The sequence below is a fragment of the Artemia franciscana genome, chromosome 1 (assembly GCF_032884065.1).
Source record: "Artemia franciscana chromosome 1, ASM3288406v1, whole genome shotgun sequence".
Classification (NCBI taxonomy): domain Eukaryota; kingdom Metazoa; phylum Arthropoda; class Branchiopoda; order Anostraca; family Artemiidae; genus Artemia; species Artemia franciscana.
The window spans coordinates 16,547,584-16,570,329 of NC_088863.1; the positions used below are offsets into that span (position 1 = coordinate 16,547,584).

General features: G+C 34.7%; 1 protein-coding gene across 1 annotated transcript in view; it reads right to left on the bottom strand.

Annotated features, from left to right (window-relative positions):
• Window positions 1-22,746, bottom strand: part of LOC136039007 (glutamate-gated chloride channel alpha-like) — a 76,464-nt gene that overhangs the window by 31,718 nt on the left and 22,000 nt on the right. The window contains exon 4 of the mRNA XM_065722540.1: window positions 22,543-22,668. Within this exon, the coding sequence (XP_065578612.1) occupies window positions 22,543-22,668 (126 nt within the window). The remainder of the gene's footprint in view (window positions 1-22,542; window positions 22,669-22,746) is intronic.

Genomic DNA, 22,746 nt, shown 5'->3' on the forward strand with positions numbered 1-22,746 from the left:
ACAGTTAGAGACGTCAGATATGACTTCTGATTTTACATCAGAAAATTATAACTACATTTTAGTTATTATAGAAGATTTGTGCATACGTATGGCAAACAAACCTCTTCAGGATTTGGGAATGTCTTCACCTAACCGTATCGCTGCTGTTTCGACATGTGTAGAATTGGATCGTGAACAAAGTTACAGTCCGAATGATCTATTGTCGTATGTACAAAATAACATTTCCAAGTTAACGTCGGAACAAAAAGACATTTATGATACGATAATGCATTGTGTCGATAACAACGTTGGAGAAATTTTCTTTTTGGATGCGCCAGGAGGTACTGGTAAAACGTTTATGATAAAACTGATTCTGGCATCAATTCTATCAAAAAATGATACAGCGTTGGTAATATCGTCGTCCGGAATAGCCGCAACATTGCTGCCTGGTGGAAGAACTGCTCATTCCGCTTTGAAATTGCCTCTGAATTTGCATTCTACAGAAACTCCCACGTGCAATATTTCCAAATCATCTGGGATGGGTAAAGTATTGCAGCAATGCAAACTTATTATTTGGGATGAGTGCACAATGGCACACAAAAAATCGCTCCAGGCTCTGGATCAATGCTTGAAAGATTTGAGAGGGAAGTCGAAACCCTTTGGCAGCACATTAATATTGCTTGCGGGAGATTTCAGGCAAACATTACCTATAATACCTAGATCAACTCCTGCAGACGAAATGTATGCTTGCTTGAAAAATTCTAATTTATGGGCAAACGTAAAAATATTAAAATTGACTACAAATATGCGTGTCCGATTGCAAAACGATGACTCTGGTCAAACATTTTCAGATCAATTGCTGGCAATTGGAAACGGAAAGCTCCCAGTAGACTCAATTTCAGGACGTATTCAACTACCTGCTGATTTCTGTAATTTAGTGACGTCCAACAATGAATTGATTGAAAAAGTATTTCCGAATATTCTAAAAAATTATAAAAATAATAAATGGTTAAGTGAAAGAGCGATTCTTGCACCCAAAAATATAGACGTCCAAGAAATCAACAATATTGTTTTGACCAAGATTCGAGACCAGGCAGTCCTTTACAAGTCAGTCGACACAGTTTTGAAACCAAATGAAGCGGTTAATTATCCATCTGAATTTTTAAATTCCATAGATCTTTCAGGGTTTCCACCACACGTGCTACAACTAAAAATAGGCGTACCAATAATACTTTTAAGAAATATCAACCCACCAAAGCTTTGCAATGGCACGAGACTTGCCGTAAAAAAAAAAAAAAAAACAATGGAAAACCTAATAGAGGCCACAATCTTGACAGGGCCTTTTGTGGGTGAGGCTGTTCTTATTCCTCGCATTCCCATGATTCCAACGGACCTGCCTTTCAATTTAAAAGATTGCAATTCCCAATTCCATTAGCATTTGCAATCACCATTAACAAAGCTCAAGGTCAATCATTAGAAAAATGTGGTATAGATCTTAATACTGATTGTTTTCCCATGGACAGTTGTACGTTGCATGTTCGAGGGTCGGTAAACCTGACAATCTATTTATATGCAGCGACAATTGGACAGCGAAGAATGTTGTATATTCGCAAGTTTTACGTAGTTAATTTGTATTGTATCTATCTATCTATCTATCTATCTATATAAAAACGAGTTGTTTGTATCCATGTTTGTTTGTTTGTTTGTAAAAAGAGCGTTTGCATATGACGTCATTATTAGTACATACGGCTTTGTATATGCACAGACAATGGGAAAGCCAAGAATGTTGTATATTCGCAATTTTTACGTAGTTTGAAACACATATATAAATCTATCTATATTCACAGGTGGGACACAGGGACACAACTACAATGGCGCGTAACGACTTACGCGCGCGGGGGGGCTTGGGGGGCGCGAAGCTCCCAACCAACTAGGTGTTGGGGTGGCGCAAAGTGCCACCCCAACAGCTAGTATATATATATATATATATATATATACTAGCTGTTGGGGTGGCGCTTCGCGCCACCCCAACACCTAGTTGGTGGGGGCGCTTCGCGCCCCCCCCAAGCCCCCCCGCGCGCGTAAGTCGTTACGCGCCATAATAGTTACGCGCCATTGTAGTTGTGTCCCTATGTCCCACCTGTGAATATAGATAGATATATATATATGGTTTTAACTACGTAAAACTTGCGAATATACAACATTCTTTGCTGTCCCATTGTCTTTGCATATAAATAGATTGTCAGGTTTACCGACTCTTGAACATGCAACATATAATGGTCCATGGGAAAACAATCTGTATTCAGATCTATACCTCATGATTCTAATGATTGCCCTTGAGCTTTGTTGATGGTGATTGCTAATCGACCATTCCCTGTCCCGGTGTCCCGGTCGTCATTTACATCCCCCTGTTTCCCCCGGTGTCCCCGTTGTAGTTGTGTCCCTGTGTCCCGGTCGTCATTTATATTCCCTGTGTCCCGGGTCCCGGTCGTCATTTGTATCCCGGTGTCCCGGTCTGTATATACATTCGTTTTTTAGTTTTGTTTTTCTCCTTTATTTTTTTCCTTTTTTTTTCTTTTTTAGCTTATTTAGATTTTTAGATTTTTTAGTTTTTTTATTAGTTTTTAGTTTTTTTTTCTTTTTAGTTTTTTTGTCCCGGTCGTCATTTATATCCCCCTGTTTCCCCCGGTGTCCCCGTTGTAGTTGTGTCCCTGTGTCCCGGTCGTCATTTATATTCCCTGTGTCCCGGTCGTCATTTGTATCCCGGTGTACCGGAGTTGTGTCCCTGTGTCCCGGTCGTCATTTATATTCCCTGTGTCCCGGGTCCCGGTCGTCATTTGTATCCCGGTGTCCCGGTCTGTATATACATTCGTTTTTTAGTTTTGTTTTTCTCCTTTATTTTTTTCCTTTTTTTTTCTTTTTTAGCTTATTTAGATTTTTAGATTTTTTAGTTTTTTTATTAGTTTTTAGTTTTTTTTTCTTTTTAGTTTTTTTGTCCCGGTCGTCATTTATATCCCCCTGTTTCCCCCGGGTCGTCATTTATACTCCCTGTGTCCCGGTGCTTTGTTGATTGCTAATCGAACATTCCTTTTGTCCTGGTCGCTTTCTCTTTGAGTGTCGTCATTTATTTTTTTCTTTTTTAGTTCTTTTAGTTTTTACCTTTTTTAGTTTTTTTTAGTTTTTAGTTTTTTTAGTTTTTTACCTTTTTTTAGTTTTTTTAGTTTTTTTTAGTTTTTTAGCTTTTTTATTTTTTTTATTAGTTTTTAGTTTTTTTGTAGTTTTTGCCTTTTTTTTAGTTTTTTTAGTTTTTTAGCTTTTTTATTAGTTTTTAGTTTTTTTTGTAGTTTTTGCCTTTTTTTAGTTTTTTTAGTTTTTTAGCTTTTTTATTTTTTTTATTAGTTTTTAGTTTTTTTTGTAGTTTTTGCCTTTTTTTTCTCTTTGAGTGTCGTCATTTATTAGTTTTTTCCTTTTTTTTTTAGTTTTTTATTGGTTTTTACCTTTATTTTAGCTTATTTTTCAGTTTTTTCCTTTTTTTTAGTTTTTTTTATTTTTTATTTTTTTTAGTTTTTTACCTTTTTTTAGTTTTTTTAGTTTTTTAGCTTTTTTACTTTTTTTATTAGTTTTTAGTTTTTTTTGTAGTTTTTGCCTTTTTTTAGTTTTTTCAGTTTTTTTTTTAGTTTTTTATTGGTTTTTACCTTTATAGTTTTTTTAGTTTTTTAGCTTTTTTATTTTTTTTATTAGTTTTTAGTTTTTTTTGTAGTTTTTGCCTTTTTTTAGTTTTTTCAGTTTTGACGTCACCTGATCCAGTTTTTTCAGGTGACGTCACCTGACACATCCATCCATCCATCCATCCACAGACAACTTATTTTTATATATATAGATATATATATATATATATATATATATATATATATATATATAAGTATATATATATGGGTGTTGCCTCTGAATTATTTGTCTATATTATTTTTCTATTTTTGGTAAATGACGACTTGTACTTATTGACGACATGACTGCCTGTCCATGGATTATTCTTTATGGTTGATTGTGTATGGCTATGCTGTTTGACCTATGTGATTGTATGGATGAGTAGGGTTAAGGCCTCATTCAAGTGCTGGTCTATATTAATCACTAATTTAGGAAAACAGTCTTCCTTTTCTCCTTCTGTCTCTCTCTTTTTTTCTTTTTTTTTGTGTTTGTGCTGTTGCATTGGTGATTTCTCTTTTCATGATATATATATATATATATATATATATAATGAGGTTAGCAACTGGTTTTGTATTAAATCATGAGTTAAGCAGGGTTGTGTTCTATCCCCCTTTATATGGATCATTTTGATGGACTTCGTCTTAAGGAGCACAGGAAAGGCAATTGGAGACCATGGAATCAAATGGGGAGGAAGAACGCTCCTTGACTTAGATTATGCTGATGATTTAAGCATATTAGATGAAAGTGTGAGCAAAATGAATGAATTTTTAGAGGTTTTACGAGTTCAGGGTGCTAAAATAGGCTTGAAAATTAATGTTAAGAATACTAAGTCACTAAGGTTAGGAATAAGTGAAGATGAACAGGTGACCTTAGGTAACGAAAAGATTGATCAGGTTGGGAGCTTCAGTTACCTTGGTAGTATTATTAGTAAAGATGGTGGGAGCAGTGAAGATGTTAAAAGTAGAATAGCTAAAGCTCAGGGTGTTTTTTCACAGTTAAAAAAAGTTTGGAAGAATAGAAAGATAAGCCTACAAACCAAGATTAGAATATTGGAAGCTACAGTGATGACAGTGGTCAAATATGGCTCTGAAGCATGGACACTCCGAAAAGCAGATGAAAATTTACTAGATGTTTTCCAGAGAAATTGCCTACGGATTGTTCTGGGTACCCGGCTGACTGACCGTATTTCAAACAGTAGGTTGTACGAAAAGTGTGGTTCAATCCCGCTTTCTGGGGCTATAATGAAAGAAAGGTTGAGATGGCTAGGCCACGTTCTACGGATGAAGGATGACAGATTACCGAAGATTGTCCCTTTTGGCCAACCGTCTGGGGCTACACGGAAAGCAGGTCGTCCTTGTCTGGGTTGGGAGGATGTCATAAATAAGGATTTAAAGGAAATGGGAACTTCCTGGGAGGGTGTAAAGAGGGAGGCTTTAAATAGATTAGGATGGAGGAGCAGCGTGCGTAGCTGTGTTGGCCTCAGGCGGCTAAGTTCTGCAGTGAGTTATTAGTAGTAGTAGTAGTATATATATATATATATATATATATATATATATATATATATATATATATATATATATATATATATATATATGTATATATATAATAAATATATATATATATATATATATATATATATATATATATATATATATATATATATATATATATATATATATATATATATATATATATATATATATATATATATAAATATATATATATATATAAATATATATATATATATATATATATATATACATATATATATATATATATATATATATATATATATATATATATATATATATATATATATATATATATATATATATACATATATATATATATATATATATATATATATATATATATAAGTTGTCTGTCTGTGGATCAGGTGACGTCATGTTTCTGTGTCGGCTGACGTCATGAAACTAGTTGTCGTCATTTTTGCTTTGACGGTGACGTCATTAATGGTATTTAAGACATGCGTTCACGGAAAAATGTTTAATTGTAAAATGACTGAAGTTTCGGCAATATGTACTTCATAGTGACGCTGAAAAATAAAGAAGAAAAAAAAAACTGAAAAAATGTAAAAAACTAAAAAAAACTAAAAAGAAAAAACACTCAAAGATAAATTACAGACCGGGACACAAATGACGACCGACACAGAGGGAATATAAATGACGACCAGGAACCTCAAAGAAAAATTACAGACTGTGACACCCGGACATAAATCACGACCGGGAATATAAATGACGACCGGGACGCAGGGACACAACTACAACAGGGACGCCGGGGGTACAGGCAGGATATATAATTGGCGACTGAGACACAGGGATTGTTTGAATTGAAATTACAGACCGGGACACCGGGACACAAATGACGACCGGGACACTGGAACACAGGGAATATAAATGACGACCGGGACACTCAAAGAGAAAATACAAACTAGGACACTAGGACACAAATGACGACCGGGACACAGGGAATATAAATACTATTTATATTCACTGACAATGGGACAGCGAAGAATGTTGTATATTCGTATGTTTTACGTAGTTAAAAATATATATTTATATCTATCTCTATTCACAGGTGGGACACAAGGACACTGCTACAATGGGGGGCGCGAAGCGCCACCCCAACAGCTAGTATATATATATATATATATATATATATATATATATATATATATATATATATATATATATATATATATATATATATATATATATATATATATATATATATATATATATATATATATATATATATATATATATATATATATATATATATATATATATATATATATATATATATATATATATATATATATATATATATATACTAGCTGTTGGGGTGGCGCTTCGCGCCACCCCAACACCTAGTTGGTGGGGCGCTTCACGCAACCCAAGCCCCCCCGTGCGCGTAAGTCGTTAAGCGCCATATTAGTTACGCGCCATATTAGTTACGCGCCATTGTAGTTGTGTTCCTGTGTCCCACCTGTGAATATAGATAGATTTATATATGTGTTTCAAACTACGTAAAAATTGCGAATATACAACATTCTTGGCTTTCCCATTGTCTGTCCATATACAAAGCCGTATGTACTAATAATGACGTCATATGCAAACGCTCTTTTTACAAACAAACAAACATGCATACACACAACTCGTTTTTATATAGATAGATAGATAGATAGATACAATACAAATTAACTACGTAAAACTTGTGAATATACAACAGTCTTCGCTGTCCCATTGTCTGTGCGTATAAATAGACTGTCAGGTTTACCGACCCTCAAAGATGCAACATACAATTGTACATTGGTAAAGCAATCTGTATTAAGATCTATACCGCATTTTTCTAGTGATTGCCCTTGAGCTTTGTTGATGGTGGTTGCAAATGCTAATCGAATTGGGAATTGCAATCTTTTAAATTGAAAAAGCGGATCCGTTGGAATCATGGGAATGCGAGGAATAAGAACAGCCTCACCCTCATAAGGCCCTGTCAAGATTGTGGCATCTATTAGGTTTTCCATTGTTTTTTTTTACGGCAAGTCGCGTGCCATTGCAAAGCTTTGGTGGGTTGATATTTCTTAAAAGTATTATTAGTACGCCTATTTTTAGTTGTAGCAGGTGTGGTGGACACCCTGAAGGATCTATGGAATTTAAAAATTCAGATGGATAATTAACCGCTTCATTTGGTTCCGAAATACAGATTAACTGCGTAAAACTTGCGAATATACAACATTCTTCGCTGTCCAATTCTCGCTGCATATAAATAGATTGTCAGGTTTACCGACCCTCGAACATGCAACGTACAATTGTCCATGGGAAAAACAATCAGTATTAAGATCAATACCACATTTTTCTAATGATTGACCTTGAGCTTTGTTAATGGTGGTTGCAAATATTAATCGAATTGGGAATTGCAATCTTTTAAATTGAAAAGGCAGATCTGTTGGAATCATGGGAAAGCGAGGAATAAGAACAGCCTCACCCTCAAAAGGCCCTGTCAGGATTGTGGCCTCTATTAGGTTTTCCATTGTTTTTTTTTTACGGCAAGTCGAGTGCCATTGCAAAGCTTTGGTGGGTTTATATTTCTTAAAAGTATTATTGGTACGCCTATTTTTAGTTGTTGCACGTGTGGTGGAAACCCTGAAAGATCTATGGAATTTAAAAATTCAGATGGATAATTAACCGCTTCATTTGGTTCCAAAACTGTGTCGACTGACTTGTAAAGGACTGCCTGGTCTTGAATCTTGGTCAAAACAATATTGTTGATTTCGTGGACGTCTATATTTTTGGGTGCGAGAATCGCTCTTTCACTTAGCCATTTATTATTTTTATAATTTTTTAGAATATTCGGAAATACTTTTTCAATCAATTCATTTTTGGACGTCACTAAATTACAGAAATCAGTAGGTAGTTGTATACGTCCTGAAATTGAGTCTACTGGGAGCTTTCCGTTTCCCATTGCCAGCAATTGATCTGAAAATGTTTGACCAGAGTCATCGTTTTGCAATCGGACACGCATATTTGTAGTTAATTTTAATGTTTTTACGTGTGCCCATAAATTAGAATTTTTCAGGCAAGCATTCATTTCGTCTGCAGGAGTTGATCTAGGTATTATAGGTAATGTTTGCCTGAGATCTCCAGCAAGCAATATTTAGGTGCTGCCAAAGGGTTTCGACTTCCCTCGCAAATCTTTCAAGCATTGATCCAGAGCCTCGAGCGATTTTTTGTGTGCCATTGTGCACTCATCCCAAATAATAAGTTTGCATAGCTGCAATACTTTAACCATCCCAGATGATTTGGAAATATTGCACGTGGGAGTTTCTGTAGAATGCAAGTTCAGAGGCAATTTCAAAGCGGAATGAGCAGTTCTTCCACCAGGCAGCAATGTTGCGGCTATTCCGACGACGCAATTGCTAACGCTATATCATTTTTAGATCGAATTGATGCCAGAATCAGTTTTATCACAAACGTTTTACCAGTACCTCCTGGCGCATCCAAAAAGAAAATTTCTCCAACGTTGTTATCGACACAATGCATTATCGTATCATAAATGTCTTTTTGTTCCGACGTTAACTTGGAAATGTTATTTTGTACATACGACAATAGATCACTCGTACTGTAACTTTGTTCACGATCCAATTCTACACATGTCGAAACAGCAGCGATACGGTTAGGTGAAGGCATTCCCAAATCCTGAAGAGGTTTGTTTGCCATACTTACGCACAAATCTTCTATAACAACTAAAGTGTAGTTATAAATTTCTGATGTAAAATCAAAAGTCATGTCTGACGTCTCTAACTGTTTTCGATGAAGTATATCTTCGGACATTTTTGACTTATATTTTTCCCATAACTCTGTAGGAGCTGATGGAGAGCAAGTTGTTAAAATGATGCCAAACAATGCACGAATTTGACTTGGGGTTGACGTTTCGCACGCGTCATTGATGCACTTATCCCAGTGTTGGTCATTCTCCAATAAATTCAGAGCTTGGCATGCACTACGGTAAGTGTCATGTATAGTACCATTTACAGTCCTCAAATACTCAAAGGATGTCGGACTGGGTACATTCACCAAAAGCAGGCGTAGAAAGAAGCATTCATGATGATTGGGGTGAACGGTGTAGAGTCTTCCTATCATGGTATCTTTGAAGATGGTAGGTTGGCCGTCGACTGACTTACCCTGTTTTCGACGTTCAAATACTTTATTATTAGTATTCCACGTGTAATACGATGGCACTTCAGAATACAGCAGTTTTTTCAAAAGAATCATTTTTGCAAAGCGAAAAAAAAGCTGTTAATGTTGTATCCGGTGGATTCAGGACTCTTTGTTGCACGTTGGTTTCCGTGAAATAAACACGTTGACCATTCTGTAAATGTACCGCTAAGTGAACAACAGCTGGACTACGTTCATGTATCGGAAATGAAAGAATTCACCAAACAGCTTCATTACTGCTTATGTATCTTCCAGCCTGATATTCTACGATTTCATCGAAATCTTTGATTTCGGACTGCAAGCCAAAAACTGCCATGTCACTGCCTTTGTCGACGTATTTACATATGTATTTGATTGCCTCTACGGAGTTATAGTATTCAACGTTTATGTGTGCATTAAATGTTTTTTATAATAATGGGGAATATGGAACAACCCACTGGTTATCTACTTCGATGGTGGTACCGTTACGCTTCTTTATTATTGCTGTTTTACCGCCATCTTCAGTATATCTTCTTCTATATTGTGGGTAACCATCATTGCCAGTAATTGTTTTGGGTACTAAAAGTCGAGGATATTGCTTTGTGCACCTTCCTTTGGCCATGCATGGTGAATTTTCGTTCAGTGCACCGCAAGGTCCCTGTATCATATTTTTTACAATAATATCATGTAACCCCTTATCGACATTTTTATCAGGTATTTCAGCGGAAATCACATCATCAATTTCGTTTGAAGTAATTTTTTTATGTAGCCAGATTAGTATATGTGCGTGTTGCAAACCTCGTTTTTGCCATTCCACTGAGTACATCCAGCATCGCACTGACCCAAACACTTCATGTTGTACAAGGTAGTTTATCAGTGATTTCAACTTTTGCCGGAAGACACGTGCCGTAATGTCATGCCTATGAACCGCCGATTGTCCTTGAAGTAAAAGCTGCAGTATCTCGTCCCAAGATTGATTACATGTAAATGTAATAAATAAATCTGGACGACCATAGAGACGAAAATGCGCAATAGCATCTTGAGCATATTCATGCATATGACGGGGACTGCCAGCATATGACGAAGGTAAAATTGTTAATCTTCCAACGTTTGTGGTATTACCGTCATTTATAACTGCATTTCGCAAATGAATGTATTGTTCAGAGCGGAGCTTGGTCTGATTCAGGCGGATATATAGCAAACGTTCTGATTCAATTTTAGCATACATATCCACGACAAATTGGTGAAACAATTCACGGCATTTTAAAATATAATTTTCTTCATCCTGCAGAATCATTAGTCTATAGGAATAATAATGCATTGCACTGCATTTCTTATTCATTTCTTTGTTAGTGGCTGGATTCATCAATTTAATATTAAAGTGATAGCCGTTGGCTCCATCCCAAAAAATGATAGGATATTGTAGGGCATCGTAGCATCGATGAGTTTCAGCAATTCTTAACAACTGAGCGTTTCGCTTATGTAGAATAATATCTCGAGGTAAAAACTGATCACCGACCATAACGATTGCCACTTCGTCGATAGTCGGAGCATTGTTTCTACGCTCATGTTGGCCAGGAGGCGTTTTGTCAGCGGAAATAACAATTTTATGAGTATCAGTAGGCACCAAATCGATGGCTGTTTTGAACAGACGCACTAAATTATTATTTTCGTGGAAAAGATGTTGCAATTGGGAAACGATTGTCCTTAAACGTTGGGAGAAATTTCGCAACGTGCATTCAATTCAGAATTTCTATCACTGATGAAGTACAATTGTAAAAATTTATGATTCTCGCCTGAGAATGGTAGAAGGGACCCTGCTTTATGATGAATTTACCCTTTTACTTTGAAAGTAGACATAAATTGATCTGGATTTTCGATTTGGGCTCCAAACGACGTCATTCGGAAACATGAGTTGTATTGTCTGATTTTTGACAAAAAACGCTTAGATTCTGACGTAGTTCCAGTAAGGAAAGTCTTCAATGGCTCTGGTGGTGCAGCCAATAGAGGAAGTTTAACTTTTCCTGAGGCGCAACACATTCCCATTGTTTCACCATTGAATTTCAAGGCCTTGCAATTGGGACAAATTTTAGACATTGTCCCGATTTGAACACATCTACTCAAGCTATAATCATCGACTGGGTTGTACCTGAATGCCAGGCGATAACTTTCAGATTGGTCTGATTCCTCGGCACGCTTTCTTTTCTTACTTTCTCTATCAGCAGCAAGCCTGATTTCTTGCTGTTCTTGTAATTCCTCGGCACGCTTTCTTTTCTTACTTTCTCTATCAGCAGCAAGCCTGATTTCTTGCTGTTCTTGTGATTCCTCGGCACGCTTTCTTTTCTTACTTTCTCTATCAGCAGCAAGCCTGATTTCTTGCTGTTCTTGTAATTCCTCGGCACGCCTTCTTTTTTCACATTCTATTTTAGCAGCAAGTCTGCTTCTGCGTTGCTCTGGTAGTTCCTCGGCATGCTTTCTCTTCTTTCTTTCTCTATCAGCCTCAAGCCTGTTTCCCTGCTGGTCTTTTGATTCCTCGGCACGCCTTCTTTTTTCACTTTCTCTTTTAGCAGCAAGTCTGCTTCTGCGTTGCTCTGGTAGTTCCTCGGCATGCTTTCTGTTCTTTCTTTCTCTATCAGCCTCAAGCCTATTTCCCTGCTGGTCTTTTGATTCCTCGGCACGCCTTCTTTTTTCACTTTCTCTTTTGGCAGCAAGTCTGCTTTCGCGTTGCTCTGGTAGTTCCTCGGCACGCTTACTTTTCTGACTTTCTCTATCAGCAGCAAGTTTTTTGGCATAGACTCTTTGAGCATCTTCATCAGTCATTGTAAACTTAAACATTAAAAGATTTCTACGCGAACATATGTCTTATATAACTTGAATGACGTCACCTTCAAAGCAAAAATGACGGCAACTAATTTCATGACGTCAGCCGAAACATGACGTCACCTGATCCACAGATCCACAGACAGACAGACAACTTATTTTTATATATATAGATATATATATATATATATATATATATATATATATATATATATATATATATATATATATATATATATATATATATATATATATATATACTAGCTGTTGGGGTGGCGCTTCGCACCACCCCAACAGCTACAAAACAATCCGTATTCAGATCCAACAAAAAACAATCCGTATTCAGATCTATACCTCATTATTCTAATGATGTCTCCCTGTGTCCCAGTCGTCATTTATATTCCCTGTGTCCCGGTCGTCATTTGTGTCATGGTGTCCCAGATTGTAATTTCTCTTTGAGAGTCCCGGTTGTCATTTATATTCCCTGTGTACCGGTGTCCTGGTCGTCATTTGTGTCCTGGTGTCCCGGTCTGTAATTTCTATTCGAACAATTCCTGTGTCCCTGTCGTCATTTATATATCCCTCCTGTGCCCCCGGCGTCCCCGTTGTAGTTGTGTCCCTGTGTCCCGGTCTTCATTTTTATTCCCTGTGTCCCGGTCGTGATTTGTGTCCCAATGTCCCAGTCTGTAATTTCTCTTTGAGGTTCCCGGTCGTCATTTATATTCCCTGTGTCCCTGTCGTCATTTGTGTCCCGGTGTCCCGATATGTAATTTCATCAGTTGACAAACATGACGTCAGTCGACAAACAATTTCATGACGCATACAGCTCAATCCTTATAATGACGTCAGTCGACAAACATGACGTCAGTCGACACACAAACATGACGGCACTCGACACACACACAGACAACTTATTTATATATATATATACGTCAATTGACAAACATGACGTCAGTCGACACACAAACATGACGTCATTAGACAAACACACAGACCAACAATTTATTTTTATATAGACAGATAGATACGCCAGTTGACAAACATGACGTCATTCAACACACAAACATGACGTCACTCAACAGACAAACAACTTATATATATATATATATATATATATATATATATATATATATATATATATATATATATATATATATATATATATATATATATATATATATATATATATATATATATATATATATATATATATATATATATATATATATATATATATATATATATATATATGTTATATATATATATATGTTTTTAACTACGTAAAACGTACGAATATACAACATTCTTCGCTGTCCCATTGTATGTGTATATAAATATGTATATGTAGCTAGTATATATATATATATATATATATATATATATATATATATATATATATATATATATATATATATATATATATATATATATATATATATATATATATATATATATATATATATATATATATATATATATATATATATATATATATATATATATATATATATATATATATATATATATATATATATATATATATATATATATATATATATATATATATATATATATATATATGTATATATGTTGCATATAAATAGATCGTCAGGTTTACTGACTCTTGAACATGCAAAATATAATTGTCCATGCTAAAAACAATCCGTATTCAGATCTATACCTCATTATTCTAATGATGTGTCCCTGTGTCCCGGTCGTCATTTATATTCCCTGTGTCCCGGTCGTCATTTGTGTCCCGGTGTCCCAGATTGTAATTTCTCTTTGAGAGTCCCGGTGTCCTGGTCGTCATTTGTGTCCTGGTGTCCCGGTCTGTAATTTCTATTCGAACAATCCCTGTGTCCCTGTCGTCATTTATATATCCCTTCTGTGCCCCCGGCGTCCCCGTTGTAGTTGTGTCCCTCTGTCCCGGTCTGTAATTTCTCTTTGAGGTTCCCGGTCGTCATTTATATTCCCTGTGTCCCAGTCGTCATTTGTGTCCCGGTGTCCCGGTATGTAATTTCATCAGTTGACAAACATGACGTCAGTCGACAAACAACTTCATGACGCATACAGCTCAATCCTTATAATGACGTCAGTCGACAAACATGACGTCAGTCGACAAACAAACATGACGTCACTCGACACACACACACAGACAACTTATTTTTATATATATACTGGCTGTTGGGGTGGCGCGAATTGCTGTCCCCATTGTCTTTGCATATAAATAGATTGTCAGGTATGCCAACTCTTGAACATGCAACATATAATTGTCCATGGGAAAAATAATCCGTAATTGGATCCATACCTCATTATTCTAATGATTGCCCTTGAGCTTTGTTGATGGTGATTGCTAATCGAACATTCCATGTGTCCCGGTCGTCATTTATATATCAATATATAAGTCAACACATAATACACAAACAACTTATTTTTATACTAGCTGTTGGGGTGGGGCTTCACGCCATCCCAACAACTAGTTGGTAAGAGCGCTTCACGCCCCCCCCCCAAGCCCCTCCTCCCCGCGCGTAAGTCGTTACGTGCCATATTAGTTACGCGCCATTGTAGTTATGTCCCTGTGTCCCACCTGTTAATATATATATATATATATATATATATATATATATATATATATATATATATATATATATATATATATATATATATATATATCTTCTATATATATATAAAAATAAGTTGTCTGTCTGTCTGTGGATCTGTGGATCTGTGGATCAGGTGACGTCATGTTTCGGCTGACGTCATGAAATTAGTTGCCGTCATTTTTGTTATGAAGATGCTTAGTATATTGTAAAACACATTAATTTGGTTAATAATATACCATTTAAAACACCAAAATGAACATGCTGGAGTAGTCACTCGGTGAGAGAGGGTGTCAGAACGGAGAATGAAGGTCCCAGGTTCAAATCCTGGTTAGGCTAAAAAAGGTAAAAAACTAAAAACTAAAAAAAAACTGAAAAAACTAAAAACAGACAAAAACTACAAAAAAAACTAAAAACTAATAAAAAAATAAAAAAGCCGAAAAACTAAAAAAAACTAAAGAAACTTAAAAAACTAAAAACTAAAAAAAACTAAAAAAAGGAAAAATGAAAAATAGAAGAGAAAAAGAATACTAATAAAATTAAAAATAAAAATAAAAAAAAATAAAAAGATAAAAAGCTAAAAAAAGGTAAAAACCAATAAAAAACTAAAAAGAAAAAAAAATAAAAAACTAAAAAAAAAATTCATCTAAAAAATTAAAAAAAAACTAAAAAACGTAAAAACTAAAAGAACTAAAAAAGTAAAAAAAAAACTAAAAAAGGAAAAACTGAAAAATAAGCGGGATATAAAACAGGGGGATATAAATGACGACCGGGACACCGGGACATAAGGAATATAAATGAATCAGAAAATACAACTCATGTTTCCAAATGACGTCGTTTGGAGCCCAAATTGAAAATCCAGATCAATTTATGTCTACTTTCAAAGTAAAAGGGCAAATTTATCATAGAGCAGGGTCTCTTCTACCATTCTCAGGCGAGAATCATAAATTTTTAAAATTGTACTTCATCAGTGATAGAAATTCTGAATTGAATGCACGTTGCGAAATTTCTCCCAACATTGAAAGGACAATCGTTTCCCAATTACAACATCTTTTCCACGAAAATAAGGATTTAGTGCGTCTGTTCAAAACAGCCATCGATTTGATGCCTACTTATACGCATAAAATCGTTATTTCCGCTGACAAAACGCCTCCTGGCCAACATGTGCGTAGATACAATGCTCCAACTATCGACGAAGTGGCCATCGTTATGGTCGGTGATCAGTTTTTACCTCGAGACATTATTCTCAGGGTTTCCACCACACGTGCTACAACTAAAAATAGGCCTACCAATAATACTTTTAAGAAATATAAACCCACCAAAGCTTTGCTATGGCACTCGACCTGCCGTAAAAAAAACAATGGAAAACCCAATAGAGGCCACAATCTTGACAGGGCCTTTTGAGGGTGAGGCTGTTCTTATTCCTCGCATTCCCAAGATTCCAACGGATATGCCTTTTCAATTTAAAAGATTTCAATTCCCAATTCGATTAGCATTTGCAATCACCATTAACAAGGCTCAAGGTCAATCATTAGAAAAATGTGGTATAGATCTTAATACTGATTGTTTTTCCCATTGACAATTGTACGTTGCATGTTCGAGGGTCGGTAAACCTGACAATCTATTTATATGCAGCGACAATTGGACAGCGAAGAATGTTGTATATTCGCAAGTTTTACGCAGTTAATTTGTATTTTATCTATCTATCTATCTATCTATCTATATAAAAACGAGTTGTATGTATGCATGTTTATTTGTTTGTAAAAAGAGCGTTTGCATATGATGTCATTATTAGTACATACGGCTTTGTATATGCTGAGACAATGGGAAAGCCAAGAATGTTGTATATTCGCAATTTTTACGTAGTTTAACTCCTGCAGACGAAATGAATGCTTGCCTAAAAAATTCTAATTTATAGGCACACGTAAAAATATTAAAATTAACTACAAATATGCGTGTCCGATTGCAAAACGATGACTCTGGTCAAACAGTAGACTCAATTTCAGGACGTATACAACTACCTGCTGATTTCTGTAATTTAGTGACGTCCAAAACTGAATTGATTGAAAAAGTATTTCCGAATATTCTAAAAAATTATAAAAATAATAAATGGCTAAGTGAAAGAGCGATTCTCGCACCCAAAAATATAGACGTCCACGAAATCAACAATATTGTTTTGAACAAGATTCGAGACCAGGCAGTCCTTTACAAGTCAGTCGACACAGTTTTGGAACCAAATGAAGCGGTTAATTATCCATCTGAATTTTTAAATTCCATAGATCCTTCAGGGTTTCCACCACACGTGCTACAACTAAAAATAGGCGTACCAATAATACTTTTAAGAAATATCAACCCACCAAAGCTTTGCGATGGCACGCGACATGCCGTAAAAAAAAACAATGGAAAACCTAATAGAGGCCACAATCTTGACAGGGCCTTTTGAGGGTGAGGCTGTTCTTATTCCTCGCATTCCCATGATTCCAACGGATCTGCTTTTTAAATTTAAAAGATTGCAATTCCCAATTCGATTAGTATTTGCAATCACCATTAACAAAGCTCAAGGTCAATCATTAGAAAAATGTGGTATAGATCTTAATCCTGATTGTTTTTCCCATGGACAATTGTACGTTGCATGTTCGAGGGTCGGTAAACCTGACAATGTATTTATATGCAGCGACAATTGGACAGCGAAGAATGTTGTTTATTCGCAAGTTTTACGCAGTTAATTTGTATTGTATCTATCTATATAAAAACGAGTTACGTGGATGCATGTTTGTTTGTTTGTAAAAAGAGCGTTTGTATTTGACGTCATTATTAGTACATACGGCTTTGCATATGCAGAGACAATGGGAAAGCCAAGAATGTTGTTTATTCGCAATTTTTGCGTAGTTTGAAACACATATATAAATCTATCTATATTCACAGGTGGGACACAGGGACACAACTACAATGGCGCATAACTAATATGGCGCGTAACGACTTACGCGCGTGGGGGGGCTTGGGGGGGCGCGAAGCGCCCCACCAACTAGGTGTTTGGGTGTTAGATATATATCAACAGCTAGTATAGATATATATATATATGTATATATATATATATATATATATATATACATATATATATATATATATATATATATATATATATATATATATGTTTTTAACTAGGTAAAACGTGCGAATATACAACATTCTTCGCTGTCGCATTGTCTATGCATATAAACTGATTGTGAGGCTTACTGACTCTTGAACATGCAACATATAATTGTCCATGGGAAAAACAATCAGTATTCAGATCTATTCCTCATTATTCTAATAATTGCCCTTGAGCTTTGTTGATGGTGATTGCTAATCGAACATTCCCTGTTTCCCTGTCGTCATTTATATATTCCCCATGTGCCCCCTGGCGTCCCATTGTAGTTGTGTCCCTGTGTCCTGGTCGTCATTTATATTCCTTGTGTCCCGGTCGTCATTTGTGTCCCGGTGTCCCGGTCTGTAATTTCTCTTTGAGTGTCTCGGTCGTCATTTATATTCCCTGTGTCCCGGTCGTCATTTATGTCCCGGTTGTCCATGGGAAAGACAATCCATTTTCAAATCTATACCTCATTATTCTAATGATTGTCCTTGACCTTTGTTGATGGTGATTGCTAATCGAACATTCTCTGTGTGCCGGTCGTCATTTATATATCCCCCTGTGCTCCCCACCGTCCCCGTTGTAGTTGTGTCCCTGATTCCTGGTCGTCATTTATATTCCCTGTGCTGCGGTCTTTATTTGTGTCCCGGTGTCCCAATCTGTAATTTCTCTTTGAATGTCCCGGTCGTCATTTATATTCCCGGTGTTTCGGTCGTCATTTGTGTCCAAATGTCCCTGTCTATAATTTCGTCAGTCGACAAACATGACGTGAGTTTACAAACAACTTCATGACGGTATAATCCTCAATCCTTATAATGACCTCAGTTGACACACAAACATGACGTCAGTCAACACACAAACAACTTGTTTTTATATATATACTAGCTGTTGGGGTGGCGCTTCGCGCGACCCCAACACCTAGTTGGTGGGGGCGCTTCGCGCCCCCCCCCAAGCCCCCCCGCGCGCGTAAGTCGTTACGCGCCATAATAGTTACGCGCCATTGTAGTTGTGTCCCTATGTCCCACCTGTGAATATAGATATATATATATATATATATATATATATATATATATATATATATATATATATATATATATATATATATATATATATATATATATGGTTTTAACTACGTAAAACTTGCGAATATACAACATTCTTTGCTGTCCCATTGTCTTTGCATATAAATAGATTGTCAGGTTTACCGACTCTTGAACATGCAACATATAATGGTCCATGGGAAAACAATCTGTATTCAGATCTATACCTCATGATTCTAATGATTGCCCTTGAGCTTTGTTGATGGTGATTGCTAATCGACCATTCCCTGTCCCGGTGTCCCAGTCGTCATTTATATCCCCCTGTTTCCCCCGGTGTCCCCGTTGTAGTTGTGTCCCTGTGTCCCGGTCGTCATTTATATTCCCTGTGTCCCGGTCGTCATTTGTATCCCGGTGTACCGGTCTGTATATACATTCGTTTTTTAGTTTTGTTTTTCTCCTTTATTTTTTTCCTTTTTTTTTCTTTTTTAGTTTATTTAGATTTTTAGATTTTTTAGTTTTTTTATTAGTTTTTAGTTTTTTTTTCTTTTTAGTTTTTTTGTAGTTTTTACCTTCTTTTTAGTTTTGTTAGTTTTTTTTTTACTTATGTCCTGGTCGTCATTTATACTCCCTGTGTCCCGGTGCTTTGTTGATTGCTAATCGAACATTCCTTTTGTCCTGGTCGCCTTCTCTTTGAGTGTCGTCATTTATTTTTTTCTTTTTTAGTTCTTTTAGTTTTTACCTTTTTTAGTTTTTTTTAGTTTTTTAGATGAAAATTTTTTTTAGTTTTTTCCTTTTTTTCTTTTTAGTTTTTTATTGGTTTTTACCTTTATTTTAGCTTATTTTTCAGTTTTTTCCTTTTTTTTTAGTTTTTTTTTATTTTTTATTTTTTTTAGTTTTTTACCTTTTTTTAGTTTTTTTAGTTTTTTTAGTTTTTTAGCTTTTTTACTTTTTTTATTAGTTTTTAGTTTTTTTGTAGTTTTTGCCTTTTTTTAGTTTTTTCAGTTTTTTTTTAGTTTTTTATTGGTTTTTACCTTTATTTTAGCTTATTTTTCAGTTTTTTCCTTTTTTTAGTTTTTTTTAGTTTTTAGTTTTTTTAGTTTTTTACCTTTTTTTTAGTTTTTTTAGTTTTTTTAGTTTTTTAGCTTTTTTATTTTTTTTATTAGTTTTTAGTTTTTTTTGTAGTTTTTGCCTTTTTTTTAGTTTTTTTAGTTTTTTAGCTTTTTTATTAGTTTTTAGTTTTTTTTGTAGTTTTTGCCTTTTTTTAGTTTTTTTAGTTTTTTAGCTTTTTTATTTTTTTTATTAGTTTTTAGTTTTTTCAGTTTTGACGTCACCTGAACTAAAAAAACTAACGTCAGTTTTTCAATTGGTTTTTACCTTTATTTTAGCTTATTTTTCAGTTTTTTCCTTTTTTTTAGTTTTTTTTAGTTTTTAGTTTTTTTTAGTTTTTTACCTTTTTTTAGTTTTTTTAGTTTTTTAGCTTTTTTATTTTTTTTATTAGTTTTTAGTTTTTTTTGTAGTTGTTGCCTTTTTTTAGTTTTTTTAGTTTTTTAGCTTTTTTATTAGTTTTTAGTTTTTTTTGTAGTTTTTGCCTTTTTTTAGTTTTTTTAGTTTTTTAGGTTTTTTATTTTTTTTTATTAGTTTTTAGTTTTTTTTTGTAGTTTTTGCCTTTTTTTAGTTTTTTCAGTTTTGACGTCACCTGATCCAGTTTTTTCAGGTGACGTCACCTGATCCATCCACAGACAGACAGACAGACAACTTATTTTTATATATATAGAAGATATAGAAAAAGATAGATATATAGATAATAAGAAAATTTAAAGAAAACAACACTGAACTTTGCCATCCGTTGTGGTTGCAATGGTATTTGTTTCTTGGCCGTTTAGTCAATGTTTAGGAAAAACAATGGGAACTAGGTTCAGAAAATGTTTGGGGGTATGTTGAATTACATCGAATTCGGCTGTAAGTATACAGGCTGTCGAATTGCCGCATCAACATAATATCAAAAAGACTTAAAGTATTTGGAAGAAACTTTTAAAGCAATCTGACGGGTATGTTGAGCTAATAAACGTGCTCTGTATCTATACTACTACCACTAATAGAAGTAGTACACTAATAGAAATAGAAGTTCTACTTCTGTTTGTTTTAATATTACTAAGAATAATGCTATTAATGTGGGATTCCAGGGACTCTTCAGGGGAATGTGGGCTAGGTCAATCTACATTATATGCATGCAGTTTAGCAACAGGACATATCAGAAATATATCAGAAACAACGTAAAGTAATAAGTTTTGAAACCATCAGGGCATGAAAAAAAGATGTTGTACTAGGCCAAAACGGCACAATGTGTATCTCAGAAACAACATAAAGTAATAAGTTTTGAAAGCATCAGGGCATGAAGAAAAGATGTTGTACTAGGCCAAAACGGCATAATGTGAATACAATCGCTACTTAGTACTCTATTGATTCAACTATTACCTATGCTTTGGCATAGTGTATACCTTTTTCTCTAGAATAAGGTATAAACTAGAAACTTTCACGGGAAGTTTATATTACTTTAAAACTAAATTAAAAGGCAGTATGTGTGCATTGGTTGCCAATAAAACGTCTCAGCGACATCACAAGAACCAGGGAGGGTGTTAAATTGAAACTTTCCGGGATATTACTATTACTACTCCAGCTCTTCCAATTCAACTAAATCTAAAGAGAAGAGTTGAATCCAGGTTGTCAAAATGGTATAGATACAATATTTTATATCTTGGTATGTTAAACGGAAATTTCTATTTTCTTGAGAATTTAAAGCGATATATAACTTAAATGAACAATACTATTTGTGTCTAGATTTTCAAAAGGGTATGAATTCTTAAAAATTGTTGAAAACATTCTCCAACGTATAAGTAGTAGGACAAGTTACAGATTCTTAAAAAAAAATTAAAATGTTCTCTTCTTTTCCCATGAAAAAGAGTATCAAACAGTTCGTAAACAGTTCGTTGAAATATATTCTTTGAACAACTTATTTTTTACTAAATATTAAAGAATCTTAATGAAAATCACACCATTAAAATCATCACGGTCCTAACTGCAATAAGAAGAATTTTGTTTTTGTTTTTTTGCCAGAAGAATGATCACGAAGGTCTGTTTATTTGTTATGAGATGAGGAAAATAAATAATTATTCTAACTATTGTTGCTAATTTTTACCATGTAACAATCTCTCAGACTGCACAGGAAGTAAGAATGGATCGTATCTCCGATAATTGTCAAAACTCCCAAGATCATATACCTCTTATTGCTCTAATTTAAAAATGAGCAAGAGTTATTTCACCGGGTTGTTGACGGAGACCTTGGGAACTTCCTTTGAGATTTTAAGATGAGGAGCCCAAGCCCCTGTCTCTTTAATATGATCATAACTGTTTTATTTACCTGACATCTCAAAAAAAGAGGTATTCTTCCACCCCTGGCATTAGTGATTTTTTTTTTTTTTTTTACCAAAAAGTAAGATTATAGACAAATAAGTGAAAATAGTCAAAGATCCAAAACACAAACAACTCACTTTTATTGACCTGGTATTTAGCTAAACCAACATCAATTCCGAGTAACTTGAATTCAGAAAGTTCTGACCCATAGAGTATAGTTTGTGTCACCCAATAAAATTTTGATAAGCTTCCTGAATATGAATCTGAAAAGAAAATAAGAAAATACAAATAATTTTAATGAAATAATATTCAACGTTTGCCATATTTTTGCCAACTCAAAA